At 41.3% G+C, this 23662-nt stretch overlaps 1 protein-coding gene across 1 annotated transcript in view; it reads left to right on the forward strand.

Moving 5' to 3' along the window:
- The first annotated feature begins 8496 nt into the window (after positions 1-8496).
- Positions 8497-23662, forward strand: part of ELAVL4 (ELAV like RNA binding protein 4) — a 103674-nt gene continuing 88508 nt past the window's right edge. Inside the window, exon 1 of the mRNA XM_032765426.2 lies at positions 8497-8589. Within this exon, the coding sequence (XP_032621317.1) occupies positions 8572-8589 (18 nt within the window). The 5' untranslated portion in view covers positions 8497-8571. The remainder of the gene's footprint in view (positions 8590-23662) is intronic.

The following is a 23662-nucleotide window of genomic DNA, read 5'->3' on the forward strand; positions in this document are numbered from 1 at the left end:
TGCATCTGAAGGTGTGAACTAATGCTGAGAAAAATAGAATAACATAACTTCCCAACCCTTGTATCTCAGAAGCAACATTGTGATCAGTGCCCTGTACACGCCACAGAACATTGGGACTGTATTCTGCAGCAAAACACCCTATATTTCATGGCAATCCCTACATTCCACAGCTACTTTAAAAGTACTCTATTGCCATGAAACACTCTTAATTCCCAGCTTTGCCACCTTCACACAAAAACATACATTTGTGGTTCATAGTTGAAAATACTCATTGATGAAAAATTCATCAATGATTATATTCAAGGATTTCTGTTTTCCCACTATGATCTTCAGATAGCTAGGTCCACTCTCTGGCTCTTGGCTCCTGCAATGTTGTCTAAGCAGCCCAGCTCAGAACCTCCTTCTCCCCATGCAGTCTAAGAAGGAGATGGGGAAGCTTGTATCAAGCTTCAGAAGCTCATCTCTCCAGCAACCGAACCTTGGCTGCTGCGCTATTTTCTATGCATCCCATCGTGCTAGCCTATGTTTCTGGATTCCTCCCACTCCCACTGCATGGTTGCAGACTAAACTCCAGTTCTGGCTTCCTGACCACCCACTGCCTGGCTCCATGGAACAACATAGGGAACATGTACTGTATTCCAATTAACTTTCCTTTGTGGGGAAATCTAGGGAGGAAGATGCAGGCAGCTCCTGGTATGGCCAGGAGACAGAAAGCAAATGTCAGGAGCCTGGGGTAAGCAAACAAAGCTGAAGTTACATAGCTTCTTCAAAAAATGTGGAGTTTCACAGCTGCAGAATCAGGGAGCCTGTGGGGCCTTGAATGCAATGAATGGGGCAGTGAACACCTTTGAAGACTATTGTTTCAGGCTCTCTGCAGACTCAGACAAGCATCTCTGCTCAATCTGGATTTTTAAAATTCTCTCCACAGTCACGAGAGAGAAAAAAACTAAAATTAAAAAAATTAAACCTGAGATTCTGGAGTGGCAACGGGTGAATTCTGCAACACATTCTGCAGCTGCAGAATACCCAGGGCCCTAATTATGATGGGCTACAGCAGCCTAGGTGTCAATCACTAATGCGGAGACTGTCACAGAGGTATCAAAAGTGCTAATTTAATCTCAAACACAGGTCCTGTTAACTCTTAACCAAAAGTCTACTGTATCAAAGTTTACAAGATCTTCATTATATTCTGCCACCTTTCTCTTCTGAGATTCTAGACATTTTCCCCTTAGAAATTTTCCAGATCAGGCACCTTATCAAAGAGGAATTCTATCTTTTTTTTTCATGTTGTAGTTAAATCATCAATGTTTTAGCTGTGGTAGATCAATTGTCTTCTGCACTCAGCCATTTGTCAGTTCTTTGCTTCATCTAGTCATTCATCAATTGCATCTCTCTTTTTCTCCATAATTGAAATCTAGCCTACAAGTTCATACACGTTCCTTTGTCTATTGTAGCCCACCAGTTCCAGCATATTTCCTGGATAATTTGCTGTGATGAAAAATCAGAAACAGAAGTATGTTCTGTCATATAACATTGTGAAGAAATATGAATTTAGAAATCTTTGGAGCCACCTCAGTAAAAACAGGATTTTAATGGGACAAAAATTAGGAATTTTGAAGCTGGTTTCCATTGCAACCTTAACTCTGCTCCCCTATGAATACGTTGGAATGGAACCACACTTTCTCAGCATTATTCCTCCAGTAGTACTGTGTAAATATGTTGGATTGTGCACTGTTTTATATTTGTTACTCTTTTTCAGCAGTGTTGAAATGCTGACATGTAGAATTTAGCATTATTCAAGTGATTTGATCATATGATAGAAGACCCTGTTGCAATGCACAGACATAGACAAAACTGGCAGTGCAGTGGCCTGGCCCACTGCTGCCCTGAGTGGAGTCCCTCCCTGGACCTTGCCTGCCTGCGCCACTTGGTCTCTGGCAGAGGCTGGGCCGAGCCCAGAACAGGAGGATCAAAACTTCCATATGAGTCAGAGGGGGTGGGGTGGAGGGGGAGCCAGGCTGAATGAGAGAGAGAGAGAGGACCTAAAGTGCCAATGCGCTGTCTCACACACATACACACACACACACACAGACACACACACACACACACACAGTCTCTCTCTCACCCATAGACTGGCTCTCACAGCCACATATACTTTACTTCTCAAGAGTCATAGTCACACACATGCACGCACACACTGGCTCTCTCACATGCACTGGCTCTCTCATACACACATATACACACACACTCCATCGTGCACACACATACACACTTGTATTATTATTGTTGTTATTACAGCTTGGTACTTCCTGTCAAAATGCTCGTGGTGAGCCAGGAGTGGCGAGGAGCTGCAGGAGGACTGTGGGCTCTGGCAAGATGCGGCCCCCATGTAAGAGCACAAAGCCTGCCACATGAGCCACTGCTGCAGTGTCTGCTGTGTACGAAGCTCGGTGTGTGTCAGCAATGGGGGGGAATCTGGGAATCCACAGGCGGGGGTGGTGGCTGTGCCCCCTTGACATACTGGGGTCAGCAGCGTTGGCTGGGGACCGCCTGCAGTGGAGCACAAGGGCACCAGTTTAACAATACTGTGTAGGGCCCCATAAATCCTAAAGATGGCCCTGATTAAAGGATAGATAATACGGATGCTTGGGTGGAGTGAATGCATCTGGAATAAGCACAAGATAAACTGAACAGAACTTGCAAAAAAATTTTTAGAGGAATTCATAAAAGATTGAAGCAACCAACGTGGCGGTGAGTGGTGGTGACTTTGGTGGTGACTTTCAATCTGGGCACCAAAGATGATCCTCTTTATATAGAAGGGTGTTATAAAAATCCTGTGAAAAACAGAAGGATTGCCATTACATTCAGGGGCTAATGTTACGGTTTGAAAAGTGCACGCAAGAATGGATCCCCAAAGTATCCAGAGTGGGGAAAAAATCAAGCACTGAGTTTCATAAGAAAATAAGAACGGCCACAGTGGGTCGGACCAAAAGTCCATCTAGCCCACCATCCTGTCTTCCAACAGCAGCCAGTGCCAGGTGCTCCAAAGGGAATGAACAGAACACAAGTAGTGTAACAATGTAACTGAGGACAGACTGGCTCAAAATCATTTCAATTTCTTTGTGTGGCTGGGAGGACTGAGCTTTTAAGCTGTCCCTAATTAAGCACTGTTTGGTTTCAGCAGTATGCTAAGAGAGTTTTTCAGCCTGTCCTCTGTACGTAGTGCACATTAAGTACTTATTTAACATATATATGAATATTGATTGAAAAGAGACCATATATGAAGTCTATGTGTATATATGAACATGGCCAACCCATTCTAATATGCTATTATAGGCTCATGCACATCTATAGCTCACCAGAAGTGTAGAATATAGGTCAAAATCCTTAGCAGATAAATGCCTAATCCAAGATAAACATTCGTAAATCCAAAAATGAGATTAGGACTTTACCTTAAATATCCAATAAACTGTGTGAAAAAGCAACTGAATGACTCATACTGACTCAGTAAAATATCTGTGCAGCATTTTGAAAATAGAGGGGAAAATAGTTATATGGAAAACAGAGGTACAGTATTACTACTAGAAATTGGGCCAATCAGCACCCAGGAGTTGGATCCAGATTTTCCCAGTGTTCAATGGGTCTTGGATGTGCTGTTTCTAATTGCACAAATTTCTAAATGCTGCTTTTCCATCAGGATGATGTATATAATACAAATATTGAATATTTGCCTCAGAATGCTGAAGGACTGCTAAATGCTGAGTCCTCTAGATTTAAGACAAAACTATGAGAAAATTACCTACTTTGTGAAATAAGTGTTTTATTTATCTTCTTATCACTCCTACTATTCTGAATCCGAGTAAACCAGCAGCACCCCTTAGGAACAAATCACTCAATGGGATCCACTCAGTTTATATTTCCTTGCTCTTGCTGACATCTGATAGTTGGCCAAATTATTATTAAATATTTGTATGGTGCTTTACAAAAATAAAAACATAATGATAACTAAAACCAGCCATATGACAGCCAACCATTTTCATGGTCACAGTTGGACAAAAAATGTGGGGAGGAAAATCGTGACATTTTGCCTCCTTTTTTGTTGAAATCTGAAATTAGAATTTTAGACAAAAATGTTCATGGCACATTGAATAATCTGGACCAGCCCTAATCATGATACAAGTCCACCAACTAAAAAATGAGCTGCTGTCATGAAATCAAATGCTGCTACATGCAGATAACATTTAGAAGATTTTTCTTTGGTAACAACAAATCTAAAACCAATCTTACCTTTAGATTTCATGTTTGTTTTAAATCTTTCCTGACCCAACAAATAGGTAAAATGCCATAAAAGAAAACCTCTGTGAGTGAAACTACACATAATTCTGAGTTCCATTAGTATAATAAACCACTTGAGTTTCACACTCATAGTTCCTTTCTTTGTCCATTTGCTTCTGTAGGAGTTTGACTGTACTAAGAATTAAAGTTCACTACTGAAGTCCTCAAAATATTTGATGTGTGTATAGTTTATAACTCACAGTTGCAAAGACAAGAATTGTAATGAGCTTCCAAACTTGCCTTAAGCTTGTAAAATATTCTCTCCTTTTTGCTTAAAACACAGCCAAATAGTTTTTTTTAACATTACATTTCCTATTCACACTAAAATTGTGTGGTATGCATAAATGACATCATGATTTGGGGTATATTTTTAATATATAATTTGTTCATTGTGTTCATGAAATTTCAAACTCACTATCTAATCTCTGCTCTATCAGATGACGGTATCAGCAAAAATTCATACTTTACTATAAGGTTTCAACTGTGAGACAGGTAAGCCAGTTATTGGTAGTAAATCACACTGTTTTCATTCAGTCCAGATTTCTGATATCATATAGATGTTATTGTTCAATTGCTCAGCTTAGACAAAGAAATGGGGCAGACTGTGGGAGGAGTAACGCAAATTAAATGCTCAGGTAGAGACGAACGTACATAGACAAAGAAACACAGGTGCGTTTCGAATTCAGGTGCACAATGATCACTCAAATCCTTTGCTACTGAATTTGGACTTCATAGCATTTTCATTACCATTCAATACAGGATTTGTTTTCTGAAGGAGGAATGTAAGTTTTCACTCTATTTCTCATTTAAGAAGATATTTTTGTTGTTGCTGTTTTTTGTTATATAAATAAAATACAAAAGTCAGATTATAAGATTATAAGAGTAAATAAATCTTAAATAGTTAATTTCCAAACTGTTCACTAATAGTATTTAGTCAGAAGAAATATATTAGTTAAAATTTGCATGTCTGTAATTGAACAGCATTTATATTAACATTTTTCTTTTCTATAATGTTAACATAATTTTGAGAAGAACTTGTTTTAGATAGTAAAGAATAATCTTCTAAGATTTTCAATATGATATGTAATAAATTAAGTACGTAATACTATACAGATTTAAAATGATATGATCAACTGAATGCATTTCTCTATAGAATGCTCCTTGGTTGTATGACACTGTCGACCTTTCATAAATTATTGACAGAAATAGTTTGCTGTAAACAGAATCAGTAAGAACTGTAAAGGACTAAACATAATTTTGAGGTATTATGTGGAGTTTTTTAATGATTTTCAAGAGACCTTATAAATCCAGGGAAAACAATGAAATGCTGAACAATGCAAACTCAATATACTATCAATAAAAACGCTAAACGTGAGAGGACTTGAATGTAAACTGATTTTAGAAAACCTTTTTGTCTAATGGGGTGATGCCTAATCATGTAATGGATTTGTGTCCTTCCTGTGGCTGTTATTTAAGGTTAGGTTTCTCAATTTTTAAAAATATCAATCCCCCTTCAAAAGAAAGTTATAGAAGCTAAAGGTTGGGAAGGATTTCCGTAATTCTGGCTGCCAAAATGCACAGACAAAAAAAATCAATGCATCCACAAGTATGGCCAAACAACTTCAGATCAGAAAGAAATATTTTCATATGAATTCTCCGTATAGTTGTATAAGGTAGTTATAACATAATAAAATATTGAAGTATATTGAAAAGGTCAGACTCACTGCCACAAAACAAAAATATGCCTTAACTTGGGCTAAATTCTGCCCTGATAATCACACTTCATATATCCACAGGTTAGAATAATTTATGCATTACTGGGGATGCCACCCTGTAATGCATTCTTCCATTTTCCATTCTTTACTTTTTCTGCAGAAAGTGTATCACAATTTCTCTCTGTTTGTGATGTCAAATCTCTAAAACAGGGAGGATTTTGACTGAACTAACAGACAGATTTAGCCAAACAAATAAACTGTTTCTATGCTAATATCTGAAATAGATGGATCTTGATCCAATCTTCAGTAGTGAGTGTAATTCAGTGCCAACATGATGTGGAATCGTGCATGTGTTCTAGTCTGCATGTATGCATAGTATATAGGGAACAATCTGGCTCTGATAACCCCTTCTACAATTACATTAATACACAAAGAACTGTGAAAATCAAAGTGCGTAATCAAGTGTATATTCCACTACCCTTCTCACATGAAGAGATCAAACTACTATTTGCAGGTTACATGTGTAGATCTTCAAAAAGGTTGAGAAGTTAGGACATTAAGCACTCCTCACTTTGTGGTGGAAAGCATACTACACCTCTACTCCGATATAACACGAATTCGGATATAATGCAGTAAAGCAGAGCTCTGGAGGGGCGGAGCAGCGCACTCCAGCTGATCAAAGCAAGTTCAATATAACACGATTTCACCTATAATGCAGTAAGATTTTTTGGCTCCCGAGGACAGTGTTAAATTGGAGTAGAGGTGTATGTGTGCCACATCATAAACTTTTAACTTTATGGAGACATTCTGTTTTAATATGAAGACTGGCAGGGGGTTTGTTGTTCTTTAATCAGGCTCCTTATGAACAAGTTGCTAAACATGTACATCTTACTTTACTTACTGCATCTGTGTACTCTGTGTGCCATGTATAATGTCATTTCTGCCTGCTGAAATTGTAAGCCAAATTCAGCTTTGTTATAAGAACTGTTTTCAGTGGTGGTGTATTCTCTTAAATATGTGTTGAATTTACTCAGATGGTAAGGATAAAAATGACTGCATGAAAAATATAAGGCAAAATTTACATTTAAGGGAAAGCTTCCCACAATGTACTATTTGTAGCATAAGATCATACATTTGTGTCACATTGTCTCATCCTTTCCTTGAGCATTGCTTGAAAACTGGCTTTTTAACCTACTCAAATGCTTCTTAGTAGATCCTTACAGCACATTAGGCACTAAATAAGGGATCTCTCTTCAAATACAGGTCAGAGAGAGAAAATATGATCCTATGCAGGGTATGATGGTTTTGTTGGTTTTTGTTTAGAAATTTTAAGGTACTTAGCACGGAATAGAAATACAAAGAGACACTGTCTGTGGAGTATTGTAACATGGTAATCTGCCCTCTCAAGAGCCAATGGGCCTGTGACTTACCAGACTTAGTTGGGATACGGTCAGGTGATTCCTACAAAAGGCTGAGTGAGCTCAGCTGGAGAGGATTGTGGGAAGCAGCCTCCTGTGGCAAGCCCTAGAGCAAGGGGAAAGGCCTCTGGGTCCTCTGCAGCCTGCTTTGGTTAGGATAGGAAAATAGCACTGTGTTAGAAGAATAAAACTGTGCCCTGAAGATGGGGCTTGAACAGACTTTCAAGTGTGGTGTCAGCTCTTCCTGTGCTATGGAGGGAGGGCAGTAGTTTGTGCACATGCTACAAAGTCAGTGGACCACGAACAATGTCTGCATGTGTATATTTACCACTTTTCAGTGCTAACTACTCTCCTGAATCAAGGGCAGTTACTCAACATTGATGTCCATTGGGGAAAATTCTCTTCAGCTGCTGTTCTGCCCCCTGCCTCTGCCTTCCCTGTTAACTGGCCACCTTGCTCATATGAAATAAAACCGTCATGATTTTTTTACATATATATATATATATATCACTGCCACAAGTCTGAGAAATCATCCCCAGGGAGTCTTCCTGGTAAACGTTTTCTCAGCACTTCCACCTTCCCCCCTTCAGGAAGGCCTACCCCTGACTCCAGGGTTTTCTTTTCTCCTCTTTTCTCAACTGTTGGGTTGGAGACAATTCCCTCACACACGCTCCTGCAAACCGCCAGGAGCGGCTAGGAAACTAGCTCTATGCTGGACGGGTGGGATGGGAAGGGGAATGCGTTGCCCTTGGGAAGGCCGCACTGTTAGCAGAGATGATTGGTGTGTGGCGAGGGGACATTTCCCGGGTTACGCTCCCGCCCCGACACCCAGAGCCTGCGCTCTCTCTGCCCCTCCCCAGGCAGGCGCTGGAACCTCGCGCTGCGCTTGGACGCGCTCATTCGCCTCCCCGGGTCCACGTGCTCTCTGCGAACGTTCTGTGGCGTTCCGCGTTCCACGTTCCCTCCCTCCACCGAACGCACCCAGGCAGGCGCGTGGCGCCCCGCAGCTCTGGAACCTCGCGTCGCTGTCGTTCGCCGAGCCACGTGCGCCCTTGGGCCGCTCTGTCGCCTTCGAGAGCAACCCCCGACTCTCCCTCCCAAAAATGCGTCTTAAAACCCAGGTAACGCCCCTCCCCCTCCGGCTCTGCGGGCGCCCCGTGCCGCCAGCACCCCCCCAACCCAGTCCCCTCTGGGTGGGGAGGAAGGGGGGGGCGTCTGTATTGATCGACTAACGCCCTCCCACGTAGATACTGGGGTGGGGGGATTTTTAAAAAACGTATTGGGGGGAGAGTATGTGGTTTGAAAGCCTGTGCAGATTGAACCTCACCCCCCCACCAACCTTCTTCACCCACCCCCACCTTACAGCTGGCCTCCCACCTCTGCAGGAATCCCTCTTGTGACTTTAAAAAATAGTTTCTTAATGAACCCCCCCCCCAGCTCTCCTGGCCTTCGTGCCCCTTTCTGGAAGAGGCACGACAGAGGAAGGGGAAGCGAGCAGAGGGGCTACAGCAGGTGCTCTCCTCTTATGCCTGCAAAGACTTGTTTGCCAGATCACTGATGAGCTTAAAAAAACAGTTAAGAGAACATTTAATTTCATAGATGGAGCCTCTGTGTTACTTCTTTTTTCTTGCCCCACCATGTTTTGTAATAGCCCACTTGTTCCAGGAGTGTATGTGGAAGAGAATTTTGCAGATGTGACAGGATGGTGATCTCAGCCACCAGACCCAGCCATTACCCCTTTTCCATCATTCAGGAATATCAGTTCAACCTGTTTGTTAATTTAGACTCCGATCTTATAAACTCTTACACAGGAATAATTCTCGTGTACTAAAGTTCTTCAAGTTAAGCCCATTCATGCTTGTCTGGACGATTCAGACTTGTCTCCAGTCTTCTCTGTTGTTAAGTCTGAAAGATTACTTTCAATGGGAAGATTTTTCTTTTAACTTTGCATTTAAGTTTAAAGGGGACAAGGTGAATAAGGTAATACCTTTTCTTCCACTAACTTATGTTGATGAAAGAGACAAAATTTTGAGTTTCACAGAGCTTTTCTTCAGGGTTGGATTCCATCCCAGCCAGGATTTGGGCACACCACTATTCACTTACTGACTATGGAAGCTTTGAGTAGAGCTGCACTTGGTGGCAGAATTCATGTCTGATATCTTACCAGGGGAGCACACATTTCTTATTCCAGGGTTTGTTCATTAAGTTGGTCAGTCCTTAACCACAGCTCCTGCTGATTCCACTGGGAGTTCTGTTCTTTTGTATATTTTACTCTCTGAGGCTTTATTAAGGTTTCTGCTTTATCTTTCTATATTGTATGGAAGACCACATAATGTTTCAGACAGGGGTTCTTAAACTGTGGGTCAGGATCCCCAAGTGGGTTGCAACCCCAGTTTAATGGGGCTGCCAAGGCTGGTGTTGTTCTTGCTGGGGCCAGGAGCTGAAGCCTGAGCCCCACCACCTAGGGTGAAGGTTACATGCCTCCCACCCAGGGCAGAAGCACTTGGGCTTCAGCTTTGCCCTCCCTCCCCTCCCTCAGAAGGGTGGCATGATGCAATGAAGTTTGAGAACCACTGATTTATTTCATACTGGCTGTTCAATTTTGGGCCAAAATGTAGCCTTTTTTTAAAAAAAAAAAAAAAAAAAAAAGGCCTGGGAGAGCAGCTTAAGATGTTGTTTTTGTAAAATTAAAAACATTTTCTTTCCATTTTTTAATATTTATGGTTGGTTTCCTTGCACTGTTGGAATCTTAAGTAGGAGAGCACTGTGCTCGTAAATGAGAAGCAGAACATGCAACAGACTCAAAGCAAAAATGAAATAGTCTGCTTTTACTGTACAAGCTGAGTGAAAAGCAGAACAATGAAGTAAGCCTAAATGGTGAAAAGTAAATTAGATTTTTAAATTAAGTCATGTTTGAAGATGTTAGAAAGTTATTACATTTATTTCATTGATCGTACTCTTAGGTGTTTTAGGAACAGGTAAGGAAAGAGAAATCATACCAAAATAATTTGTGACACTTAAAAAATCCGTTATATTGTGAAGGTTATTTGCTATGCAGAGGAAAAGCACTTTGCGCAGCAACAAGCATTTACTCCATGTGCTGTGTAGAAAAAAAATTGCCTAAATGCAAAATGAATATCTGGCTTTGGTAGTGGGGAGGTCTTTCCATTCATGAGGGGGTATGAATGCTTCCCTGGATGGTGGTGGTTTGGGTGTTTTACGCTAGTCACCAGCCTCAGATTTGGTGCTGGTAGCAAGGGACTGAGCTTATGTACATACATTTTTATTTACATTTCAAGGGTTCTTGGGGGTTCAGTTAACATTTTTTTAACCAAATGCTAGAAAGTAGTAAACTTATACAATTTCCTAAGTCCTGGAAGAGCAATATCTCAGATTTAGAAGCTAGAACCGAAATAAGTAGAATTTCATGTAAAACCTATGGCTACAGGGCTGGTTTAAACAGTATGAGCTTCGTGGGAGCCTGGGTGGGGAGGAAGAAGGTAAGGTATGTCTGCTCCAAACAATCTGCCTAACTGGTTAGTAAACCTGGGGGGCGGAGGGGTGTCCCCAATTTGGTGTCTTTGCAAAGGAACCAAAAATGCTGCTACTGGCTCTGGGACCTCTTTTAATTTGTGGTGAGGGGAAATACAGAGAACAACCGTTGTTTGGGGCTGATAAGTAATTCAAGCTAGGAGATGGAAGATCTGTGGCTGATTGTCTCCTGGCTGTTCTGGGAGACCTGATCAGATGGAGTTGATAGCACTTTTGGTCTATGTCTGTCATTCCTTTATTTTGGGGGAGATTACTCACTTGTGTATCCCTCATGAGAAATAAATGCAAAAGGACTGTGGAAGTGACATAACTCCAAAACAACAAAATGGCAGCTCCAATCCTATTTTGTATGACCTTTGTGAAGGGTAACTGGCTTCAAAGCATGATTCTCCCACTCTTCACAGGAAGGGCCTGAGTGTGAACTCTACAGCCTCATGAAACCTGTGACATAATCACTTTTGCTCTTGCTAGCTCAGGGGTCAGGTTGTGCTGGTATGTGGCAGCGTACTGAACCAAAACTTTTCTGGGGAATCCATCAGTGTCTACTAATTTACGACTGTAGTTTTAAAAGTTAAGTGTCTGGCCCTTGTGGTTGCAGAGATGACTTTCCAAATGAAGACTAGTACTAAATCTGCATCTAGATAGAAACAATAGATGAGACATAGCAGCTTTCCCCATTTTGCTCAATGGGGTGCTGATGCTAAAATCTGAAAACTTAAATGTCAACATTTTATCAACTATTTCACTGCTGATCATTTTGGCAGTAGTATCCAGATATTGTATATAGAGCTTTCCCGTCTTTCCCACTCTTGACTTCTGGGGCTATTACAGCTGGCAGTCAAAGGAGGAGGAAATAGCTCTTCATGTGCACCCCCCCACCCCTGTAGAATAACGTCCATGGTGTATTTTTCTAAATAATTTTAGATTGTTTCTGCTATTTATTTTTTTCTGTTTGAGTTTCCATCAGTATTAATTATTACATTGTACAAACAATTGGCATGGCAACAGGTTTGAAGAACAGCAAAGGTACTTTGAATGTGAATGTATCCATGTGGCACTGTAGGTGGAGCAGTAAAACTCTAGTGTTCAGAGTTGAAGTCCTCTTAGTTGTGCTGCCTTTCAGTCTTAGGGGAAGTATGTTCCCAACAGTAAACCTGTGTGAAACATTGTCTGCTGTCTAAGCTGTCCTCGCTACCTGGATAATGGTAAAACATCTTGCAGAATTCAATATCATTGATGAGATGTAAAGATAATCAGCATCTATGAATAGTAAATATGGGCCCATTCAGTATGTGTTAACAGTATTATAATTATATACATCATAATAGAGTAATCCTGTTCAGCACAGAAGGATGTCTGTATAAAAGGAGAACTAGTCTCAAGAAGGCATAATTTGTCATGTTATCACATGAAGTTAAATTTACATGCAATTCTCTTTGGTTCTGCCGTATCTTTAAATGATTTTGCAATGGAAAAACCCCATGTTTAACACAAAACAAACAAACCTGAGGATTTAACCAGCAAGCTAGAACGTGATGATTCAAAACTAATAGTGACCAAAGAACTTCCTGATTTGTTTACAATTCGCCTGTGTGCTTTATAGATCTGATCCAGAATTATTTTTCTTAGAAAGTACTGTGTGTATACTAATGGGTTTTTTAAAATAGCTCTAGCTGATTTGTCTTACATCTCAACTTTTAATTAGAAAATCTATTTGATAATTATGGTCTGCCTGTTTAGGTTTTGTTCTGTTTATAAATGCTGCCTTAATACAGCACCGATCTTTCTCTGAGGTCTTGCATGGTAGTTTTCCTTCGGGTTTAAAGAAATGATGATCAGCCTTACGCTTGTTCTGTTTCCAGGTGCCAGTAAAAGAGACTCTTTGGAAATGATAGCTCAGCAAACAGACGTTTAATGTTCTTCAGTGACCTACTACAGTTTGTCATAGATTGACTTTAAAATGTTGAGTGCTTAAAACCAGACCAAAATGCTAGTGAGTTTCTCGGGTTTCCTCAGTGATTTGGTTTTGGGTTTTATTTTTCTTTGGTGGGGAAAGAGGGCTACAGTGGAGGATCTAAACAACTATATTTGTTGTTTGTAACCTATTTTTGTCTGCTTATTTTTCCCCAATACCTGTTTGTTGGTGATGTAACATGAAATCAGATAGAACATTTTTTAATCACTTAAAAGAAGGAATATTGTGCTGAAAGTCAGTGTATACTATGTAGTATAAAGAGCATGACTTTGAGTTGGCTTTGTGCCCCATTATCAAAAGGTGACAGTTACAAAGTTTTACAGTTGCTTATTCACATAATTGATGCTGGTTTGTGAAATTCCAAAACTGTGCAAAAGCATCTGGTAGTCTTGTTGAAAGAATAAATTTATTTTTAAAAGATAAAACGTTTTCAAAAGAACACATCAGTACTGATTTAGAATTAGAAAAAATAATGATGTGAGCAATTCAGTACCCTGATGTGATTTTTAAATTTGGTATAAGCTGGTGATTTGGGGATTGTGAAAGTTCATTTTCAGATGTGTTTTGCTTTAGTACACTGCTTTGACACTGGGGGGTGGAAAGGCAAAATAAAAACTGTATTTTGCGCTCTTGTTTTCTCTCTGATTATTTAGCAACAGTAGTTAATTAACAGTATTATTCTCAGAGCCGTGCTGACATTATTTCCAATATACTAGAAAGGAAGCAAAAAAGCCATATAAATTCTGGTTTCAGTTAAAAGGGTGAAAAAATTGTTTGCCACGTTAAAAGAGAGAAAATAGAGATTTAGACCATAGGACTGACGGGATTCTTGGGTTCTATTCCTGACTTTTTCCCAGACTCTCTTTTGGAGCTTGAACAAGTCACTTAAGCCTGTTCTACACTTAACTTTTGCCAGCATCACTATGTTAGGGGAATGGTATATTTTTCTCTTTTTAACCAACATAGCTATGCCGATGGAAGCCCATGTGTAGACTTAAGGTACGTCTACACTGGAAACGTCAAAGCGCTGCTGCAGGAAGGCTCCCACAGTAGCGCTTTGAAGTGCGAGTGTAGTCACACACGAGCACTGGGAGAGAGCTCTCAGCGCTCCTGATAATCCACTTCCATGAGGGGATTAGCTCCAAGTACAGCTTCCGGCACTCAGAGCCAGTCCACACTAGAGTTTTAAAGTGCTCAGACTTGCTGCGCTCATCAGCAAATTAGAGCACTATAAAAACACACCCATCCGAGTACGGCAAGTTGCCACACTGTAAAGCACCAGTGTAAACAGTGCACCAGCGCTGGGAGCTACGCTTCTCATCTCACTGCGACCACACAAGCCATGTTAAAGCGCTGCCATGGTAGTGCTTTAGTGTTGCCAGAGTAGACTAGCCCTTAGGCTTTTGTGATTTTTCTGACCTCTGTGTCCCAACTGAGTTGTTTATAAGATGTAGAATCTTGTTTGTGGAGCGTTTGAGAGCATTGGATGAAAGGCCCTAGGTAACTGAAAAGTGATATTATTGTGGCCTGCTCCAAGACCCCTCTTCCTTTCTTCCATAATACAGTTATCCTAATGGTAGCAAAAAGCACCATCTGGATATACACAGAAATAAATTCAAGTTTGTGGGCCTTCACAGGTTCCCAAAGACCCTGTTGAGAGTAAGTGTACTTTGCTGGTTGGTCAGGAGAGGCCTCAGTCTTAGTGCAAGGAGAGTCAATGCCATATTTTTCCAATTTGTTCTGTAGCGAGGAAGCTCAAGGCTAGTGAATATGAAAGAGAGAGTGCCAAAACCTTTGGAGTAATTTGATTGGTGGTGCCTCTTTACTCATGTGAGATCAGCGAATGACCTTGCAGCTTCAGAGATCTAAAAAAAAAAAAAGGTATTTTTCAAACTAGTAATGTTCTGAATGCTCCTCTTACACAGGTCATCTGGCTTTGGAGCATTATTCTAAAGCTACTGGATTTTGCAATATTATATGCAAGTAACCTTTAAAACACGGGTTTATGTAGAAGTGAAATAGTATTTCTGTCAGTGTCTTGTATAACACTGCCAAAGGGTGAGTGAGAAGTTCAGCAGCAATAAATCCTGCCAATGTAGAGTGAGACTTCATGCCGTGCTAGGGAGCTCCAGTCCATCAAATAATTTCCGTTGCCTGTGAAGTCTGCTTTTATTCTTTTAAATGACTTGACATCTCTTCTTTCTCTGATCTGTCCTATTTTCCCACCATCGTGTGCTGACTCAACAGTAAGGCTATGTGTTGTTACACGCTACAGTGAAACTCCCACTGTGTCCATGTTGTGGTGTGTAGTAGCTGTGTGTGTCAGTGAAAGGCTCTGGGAGAGGGGAGACAGTAGGGAAAGGCTTCAGCCTCTCACCAGTTGAAGCCTTTCTGTTCTGCCAGAGTTTCTCTGCAGCAGAGAGAGGGCTCCAGCAGCAGGGAGCTGGCAGAGCCTTTCGTACTTCCTCCCACCTGCCAGCGCCTTTCTCCGCTGCTGGAGTTTTCCCGCGACGGAGAAAGGCTCCTGCAGCAGGACGCTACGCTGCTAAAAATAGCAGTGTTGATTGAGAGGCACAGCTTGGGCAAAGAGAGAACTGTGTAGCCCACAACCTTTACGCTCCTAAGCTGTGCTTCACTGTCTGCACTGCTGATGTATGTACACTGCATACGGCTGAAAGAAGCGTACAGTGTAGATGCACCTTAACTTTCAGGCCAGCCAGGTTTCCCACTTCATCAGCAGGACCTTAAAGGGAGAGAATTTGCTGTCTGTCCACATTTCACACAGCTGGCAGAGTGACTATAGGGGTGAGAAACTCACTGCCTGGCCCAGATATCTTCCTCTGGTAGCAGAAGGGAAGGAAGCTAACAGCCAGGCTTCTGCCCTCTGGCCTCCCCCGCCCCCCGTTATGTTCTGAGCTGTATGCTGTGACAGCATGGAACACACCCCTCCACTCCTTTTACGCAGATGGTCTAGTTACTGAGTAAATTTCTGAAGGAAGTAGAGATGTGAATCAGAGTGATTAACATAACATCCGTAGCTATATTTTAAAAATCAGATCAAAAAGTAAATGCAGGAGCTGGATGTAGGATGATTTATAGGTCTTAAAAAAAAAAAATTTTCTATCGAATCTTTTAGATGGTCTCTCCACCCCCCCCCAAGTGTTGGGGTTGGGGAGTGTTTGAAGATAGGATAGATAAAAAGTTAGATTTTAATCATCCACTAAACGCTTTCAGAGATTAAGGGTATACAGATTATTGTCCTCCTGCCATCCATGTTCTCTAAAATCAAGTTTCTTCACTTCCTGTCCATGGTGAAAGGCTCTTTTTCCTGTCTGCACAGTTATGCCTTTCACTTTTTAAGCTTCTCTTGATGATTTTATTTGATTCCGTCCTCCCTATCCATTCTGTTGATATATTCTTATTTACAGTCCCACCATCCAGCAAGATGAAGGGAAGTTTGAAACCCTTTCCTGTAAAGCTTTTCACAGGGACAGAGTAGACTCTGGTTTCTTTCCTGTTGAAATTTCAGACACTCATTTAAGAGAGGAAATGGTTTTCCTCAGTGTGTTAGAACCTGTTCTTTTGATGAGGATAAATCGAGGTACAAGCTAGACGTTAGGAAGGAACTTGAGATATTGGGCCCAATCCACAGTGAAAGTCCAGGTGATGTGCAAAGGTGACTTTCTCACTAATGTACACTCCCCTGATTCTCAAGCTGCTCTGTGCAGGCTGTTCCTTCTGCAGCCTTTTCCCACTGAAGCCTGCTCTCTCTTATGCTGGGTTGAAGTGGACAGAGAGCCAAAAATGCAGTTTAGGATGAATGTGACATTTGGGATGTCGTACAAGATTAGGGTTCGAAGGGACCTCAGGAGGTCATCTAGTCCAATTTCCCGCTCAAACCAGGACCAACCCCAACTAAATCATCCCAGCCAGGGCTTTGTCAAGCCGGGCCTTAAAAACCTCTAAGGATGAAGATTCCACCACGTCACTAGGTAACCCATTCCAGTGCTTCCCCACCCTCCTAGTGAAATAGTGTTTCCTAATATCCAACCTAGACACACCCCCCCCACTGCAATTTGAGACCATTGCTTCTTGTTCTGTCATCTGCTACTATTGAGAACAGCTGAGCTCCATCCTCTTTGGAACCCCCCCCTTTAGATAGTTGAAGGCTGCTATCAAATCCCCCCTCATTCTTCTCTTCTGCAGACTAAACAAGTCCAGTTCCCTCAGCCTCTCCTTGTAAGTCATGTGCCTCAACCCCTGATCATTTTCGTTGACCTTTGCTGGACTGTCTCCAATTTCTCCACATCCTTTCTGTAGTGCGGGGCCCCAAAACTGACGCAGTACTCCAGATGTGGCTTCACCAGTGCCTAATAAAGGGGAATAATCACATCCGCCAAGCAGAGACTTCCTCCTACTCATTCAGGAGTAAGGGGCCTTTTCTCCAGAGAGAAAAAGGCCTCTCTTTCTGAAGCTGTCCTAAATCTGGTGGAGCACTTCCAGTATTAGATGGAATGTAAACATCCCTTGAGGTAACAAAATCTGAAGAGTTCAGGATGGAATTTGCCTGGGGACCTATCAAGGAAAGCATGCACTAGGAGCTCTTGCTCAAGAATATTCTTGGCTTCTCTGGTTCTCAAATGAGACTGAGGCCCTGGTATTTACCACATGATCTAAGTCACATTGGAGGGCATTTCCTTGAAGAAAATGAATCTTTAAATGAAGTTCGTAGCCAAAAATCTCCAGACCAGGGAGGTGAGCTGCAGGAAATGGCAAGCCTTGCCTGTCTTAATGCTGCTATTATACATCAACGGCCTCTATGACAGCAACAAAAAAAAAAGTGGACTACCAAGAGAACAAGGTTTAATATTTTCCTCATCTCTCTCAGCTGTTATAACAGTTTATGTTCTTCTCAAGATCTGTGATCCATAGAAGTGACACCTAGTAGAAGGAAGAAAGAATTGAAGGCAAAGCTAAGGCCGTTCAGTGTGGCCTTGTATTGCATCCTCCAAGTGAAATCTAAATAGTTTAGGTTGATCTCGATGGAACAGCTCTAGTAATAGCTGGGTTAGTCCTGAAGGTTACAAGCAGCTTTCCTACCTTTCTAAAGAGAAGGCTGTGTGGCTTGTTATCAAAGCTTCCTTCACAATCATGATAGTTAGAAACATAATTTTGTTTTAAAATGAGCGGCTTGGATTCTGGAACACAATTCTCAGCAAATTCCACAGCTGCAAAACAGCAGGAGCCCCAAATATAAATAAGTTCCACTGTAACTTGTGACTGTCCAAGGCAACAATCACATGAAAATAGCAACGCTGAAAAACTGGAAGGCAGTGGCTTGTGGCTGGATAGGTTAAACATATCTCATTCCATTGCTGGAATGCATTTATATTCTTTCTGGCAGTTTTCCTGAAGTTTTATAGGGATTCCCCAATGCAACAACAAGCAATCTTTCTTTTGATAGTATCACTAGATGCATTATAACTTGTGCCCAGACATTCTCTGATCTGTTCAGATAAAACTTAATTGTACTTCTGACATTGCTCAATAAGGGATCTTTAAAACTCACCTAGCAAACTAGAAGGGCTCTATTTTTAACATTGTTCCAAAGATGTGCAATGGAACCTAAAAATATTACTGTGCATCAGGTGAAAATACACTTTTTAAAATGTGTTTCATGGGAGAGCCAGTAACTGCTGTTGGCCTACCAAGTAAAGAACATTTATATTTTAAAAAACTTTTAATATTAAGAGGAGATGTTAGTTTGTCTTTAAAATTTCCATAAGCAAAGGGCTGGCTTAACAAGAGAAATCTATAATTATCCTACAGCACTTTTCACAGAGAAAAACTTTCAGTGTTGGTGCCTCAGCAAAATTCCAATGAACGTACTTAATCTCTTTTCCCCTCAGTTCTTCCCTGAAATTGAAACTGCATAGGTTATCTTTTACCTTCTGTCCAAGCAGTATGATTGTGCACTACACAACAGTGTGCTTTACTAGCTAACATGGAAATTTCAGTTTGTGAAGTGGTTTGGGACCTTTTGAATTAAAGGCATCATATAAATGTAAAATACAATGAAAATATTAACCAATAATTTCCACTGACATTTCTGGGGACTACTGAGGACTCAACACTTTGAAAATCAGGCCACTTATTTAGGAGCCTAAATTCAAGCTTTTTTTTTTTTTAAATATGGACCTATGTACTGAAAGTGCAAGTGTGAAAGTTTCCAAAGTGGGTGCCTCTTCTTCTGCCCATGGAGCTCACATTATCCTGACCAAATAATCTTTAGAAACACCATCAGCCCTTAATATATTTAGCTATTAAAGCCCTCGACAAAACCTCAGAACCCCTTTGCATCCTCAAATACAACAAAACAAGAGATTGCTTTTACGGAAATGTTGCGAGTGTTCAAGATAATAAGCCTCCTTCCTGAGCATATCTGCTTTGCCCACCAAAACCGGAATAATCTGTCCACAAAAACCAGCCCAGCATAAGGGTCATTCTCTAGTGCTGCAGAGCTAATGTGGGGGCTCATGCCTCACATGATCCCTGTTGCAGATTTAACACATGAACCAGGGTGCCTGTAAGGAGAATGGGAAGTTGATGTGATTGCAGAGCCATTGGCCATTGTCTTTGAAAACTCGTGGTGATCAGGGGAGTCCTGGACAATTGGAAAAAGGCAAACATAGTGCCCATCTTTAAAAAAGGGAAGAAGGAGAACCTGGGGAACTACAGACCTGTCAGCCTCACCTCAGTCCCTGGAAAAACCATGGAACAAGTCCTTAAGGAAACCATTTTGATGCACTTGGAGGAGAGGAAGGTGATCAGGAACAGTCAACATGGATTCACCAAGGGCAAGTCATGCCTGACTAACCTGTTTCCCTTCTATGATGAGATAACTGGCTCTGTGGATATGGGGAAAGTGGTGGATGTGATATACCATAACTTTAGCAAAGCTTTTGATATGGTTTCCCACAGTATTCTTGCCAAAAGTTAAAAAAAGTATGGATTAGATTAATGGACTGTAAGGTGAGTAGGAAGCTGGCTAGATTGTTGGTCTCAATGGGTAGTAATCAATGGCTCGATATCTAGTTGACAGCTGGTATCAAGGAGAGTGCCCCAGGGGGTGGGTCCTGGGGCTGGTTTTGTTCAATATCTTTATTAATGATCTGGATGATGGGATGGATAACACCCTCAGCAAGTTCACAGATGACACTAAGATGTGGGGAGAGGTATATACGCTGGAGGGCAGGGATAGGGTCTAGACAAATTGGAAGATTGGGCTAAAAGAAATATGATGAGGTTCAACAAGGACAAGTGCAGAGTCCTGCACTTAGGACAGAAGAATCCCAGGCACCGCTATGGGCTGGGGACCAACAGGCCAAGCACCAGTTCTGCAGAAAAGGACATAGGGATTACAGTGAATGAGAAGCTGGATATGAGTCAGCAATGTGCCTTTGTTGACAAGAAGGCTAACGGCATATTGGGCTGCATTAGTAGGAGCATTGCCAGCAGATTGAGGGAAGTGATTATTCCCCTCTATTCGGTACCGGTGAGGGCACATCTGGAGTACTGTGTCCAGTTTTGGGCCCCCCACTAGAGAAAGGATGTGGACAAATTGGAGAGAGTCCAGCGGAGAGCAACGAAAATGATCAGGGGGCTGGAGCACATGATTTATGAGGAGAGGCTGAGAGAACTGGACTTGTTTAGTCTGCAGAAGAGAAGAGTGTGGGTTGGGGCGGTTGATAGCAGCCTTGAGCTACCTGAAGGGAGGTTCCAAAGAGGATGGAGCTCAGCTGGTCTAAGTGGTGGCAGATGACAGAACAAGAAGCAATGGTCTCAAGTTGCAGCGAGGGCGGTCTAGGTTGGATATTAGGAAAGACTATTTCACTAGGAGGGTGGGGAAGGACTGCAATGGGTTACCTAATGATGTGGTAGAATCTTCATCCTTAGAGGTTTTTAAGGCCCAGCTTGACAAAACTCTGGCTGGGATGATTTAGTTGGTGGTTTTCTTGCTTTGAGCAGTGGATTGGACTGGATGACCTCCTGAGGTCTCTTCCAACCATAATCTTCTATGATGCTGTCTATCACAAACCAAGACTACTATGCATAATCTGGTCCTTCCTGTCCTCTGAAAAGGCAATACCTTTTCTCAACTTGGAGCACTTGCTTATCCACTTAAGGAGGAAAGAGGAATTTACCATCTCTGTTTCAAGGTTTCCAAAAAGATCACGAAAGTGAGGGAAAGCACAATACCAGGGTTTAACTTCAAGTGGTTAAATCAACTCATCCAGTTCAAGATGGAGGCCCTCCAATCGGCCTGAGTAGTCATAGAGCTGGTGGAACGTCTTATGTTGGTCAACCTGGAAGACTCGTACCATTCACATATGGATTGTGAAAATTCAGAAGTACCTGGGATTTGCCATAGTTTTCCATCTCTGTTTTGTTTCCTGTGAAAATCTCAATCATGTTGCCTCATTTCTGTAATCTGATCTGTGAAAAACTGGCAGGGGGCATGGGTAGTTTATAGGAGTCAGAGTATTGGACTCCTGAGTTCTAATCTAGCCTGTGACACTGATCTTCTGCACCCTGGGACAACTCTCTTAATCTCTACCATTATTTCCATCTGTAAATTGTACATAATAAAGAGTGTTGGGCGGATTATTTAATTGATGCTTGAAGAGTGCTTTACCAATAAGATTGGTGCACATTGAGACACAGTGTAAAGCTTACTTGTTCAATTAGGCCATTTAAAAACTTTATTTTTTCACAACTGTAAAATGACTTGCATTAGTTTTAGAGTACACAGTGATTTTTATTGGCTCAATGATGAGGTTAACCCAGATGTGGTTGTGAACTGTTTTTTAATATATAATTATAAGATTTTGTTACAGTAGATACAATATATGTGAATATAAATAAAACATGCTATATAAGTACTAAGTATTATTAATTTTACAGGATGCTCATAGGTACATAGTTCCTGAGGCACATAATCATCCTTAGTGTTCTGTTCTATATCTTTTCCAGTATCCTTCCTGTACTGAAGATGTGGCCTTGCTAGCCATTTGCACACTGCATGACAGTCTTTTCTGATGTCTGTTGTCTCTCTTTTCTGGTGTATTCTGGTATCCTGCTGCTGAGCATCCTATTTCTTTCCCTCCAGTATTTTCCATTGGAATCTTTTCTTGATTACTGTTACATCTTGTGAACAGCAGGACATTAGTCCCAATTTTCAGTCTTCAGCTCTGTCCTCGTTACTAAGATTTCTTGGTTTAGATATTATATAGTACTAATTTATCATTTTAGGTCAGCTGACATTTCCTTTTTTGTTCTGAGCCCAAAGATGAATTTTTTGGGAAAGTATAGGCCAAATCTCTGAAGCTGTTCTTGAGTTTGGTGAGTTTGGGACGGAGGGACTTTTCACACTTCAAGAAAATGATTTTTGCTCAGACACAAACAGATTAAAAATGATGACTGAACTTTGCATGTGAATCTTTCTGGTAGTCTAGATTTCTTTGATAACTAGTTCATTTAGTTATTTACAAGCAGATACATTAAACGACTTAGATGTTGGCATAGAAAGTACGCTTATTAAGTTTGCGGACGATACCAAACTGGGAGGGATTGCAACTGCTTTGGAGGACAGGGTCAAAATTCAAAATCTGTAAATTCCACAGTTTGCCCTTCCAGGAATTTATAAGCAGAATGAACTCTGCAGTAGAGAAAGCCAAAACTTTCTATATAGATGTGTTAATATACCTGTAGCAAGTAACTGCTTTTCTACTGTTGCAAAGTACCTACAGTGCACAAGAATGAGAAAGTGTTCACAGTATATCACTGAATGTTTTATAGATTGATAGACTCTAGGACTGGAAGGGACCTCAATGAGGTCATCGAGTCCAGTTCCCCTGCCCTCATGGCAGGACAAATACTGTCTAGACCATTCCTGATAGACATTTATCTAACCTACTCTTAAATACTCAGAGAGGATATCCACAACCTCCCTAGGCAATTTATTCCAGTGTTTAACTACCCTGACAGTTAGGAACTTTTTCCTAATGTCCAACCTAAATCTCCCTTGCTGCAGTTTAAGCCCATTGCTTCTTGTTCTATCATTAGGGCTAAGGTGAAACAAGTTTTCTCCCTCCTCCTGATGGACACCCTTTTAGATACCTGAAAACTGCTATCATGTCCCCTCTCAGACTTCTCTTTCCAAACTAAATAAATCCAATTCTTTCAGTCTTCCTTCATAGGTCATGTTCTCAAGACCTTTAATCATTCTGTTGCTCTTCTCTGGACCCTCTCCAATTTCTCCACATTTCTTGAAATGCAGTGCCCAGAACTGGACACATACTCCAGTTGAGGCCTAACCAGCACAGAGTAGAGCGGAAGAATGAACTTCTCGTGTTGTTTACAAACACACCTTTAATGCATCCAAGAATCACGTTTGCTTTTTTGCAACAGAATCACACTGTTGACTCATATTTAGCTTGTGGTCCACTATGACCCCTAGATCTCTTCTGCCATACTCTTTCCTAGACAGTCTCTTCCCATTCTGTATGTGTGGAACTGATTGTTCCTTCCTAAGTGGCGCACTTTGCATTTGTCTTTATTGAATTCATCCGCGTTTACCTCAGACCATTCTCCAATTTGTCAGATCG

This window comes from Chelonoidis abingdonii, chromosome 7, assembly GCF_003597395.2.
Source record: "Chelonoidis abingdonii isolate Lonesome George chromosome 7, CheloAbing_2.0, whole genome shotgun sequence".
NCBI classification, from domain to species: Eukaryota; Metazoa; Chordata; order Testudines; family Testudinidae; genus Chelonoidis; species Chelonoidis abingdonii.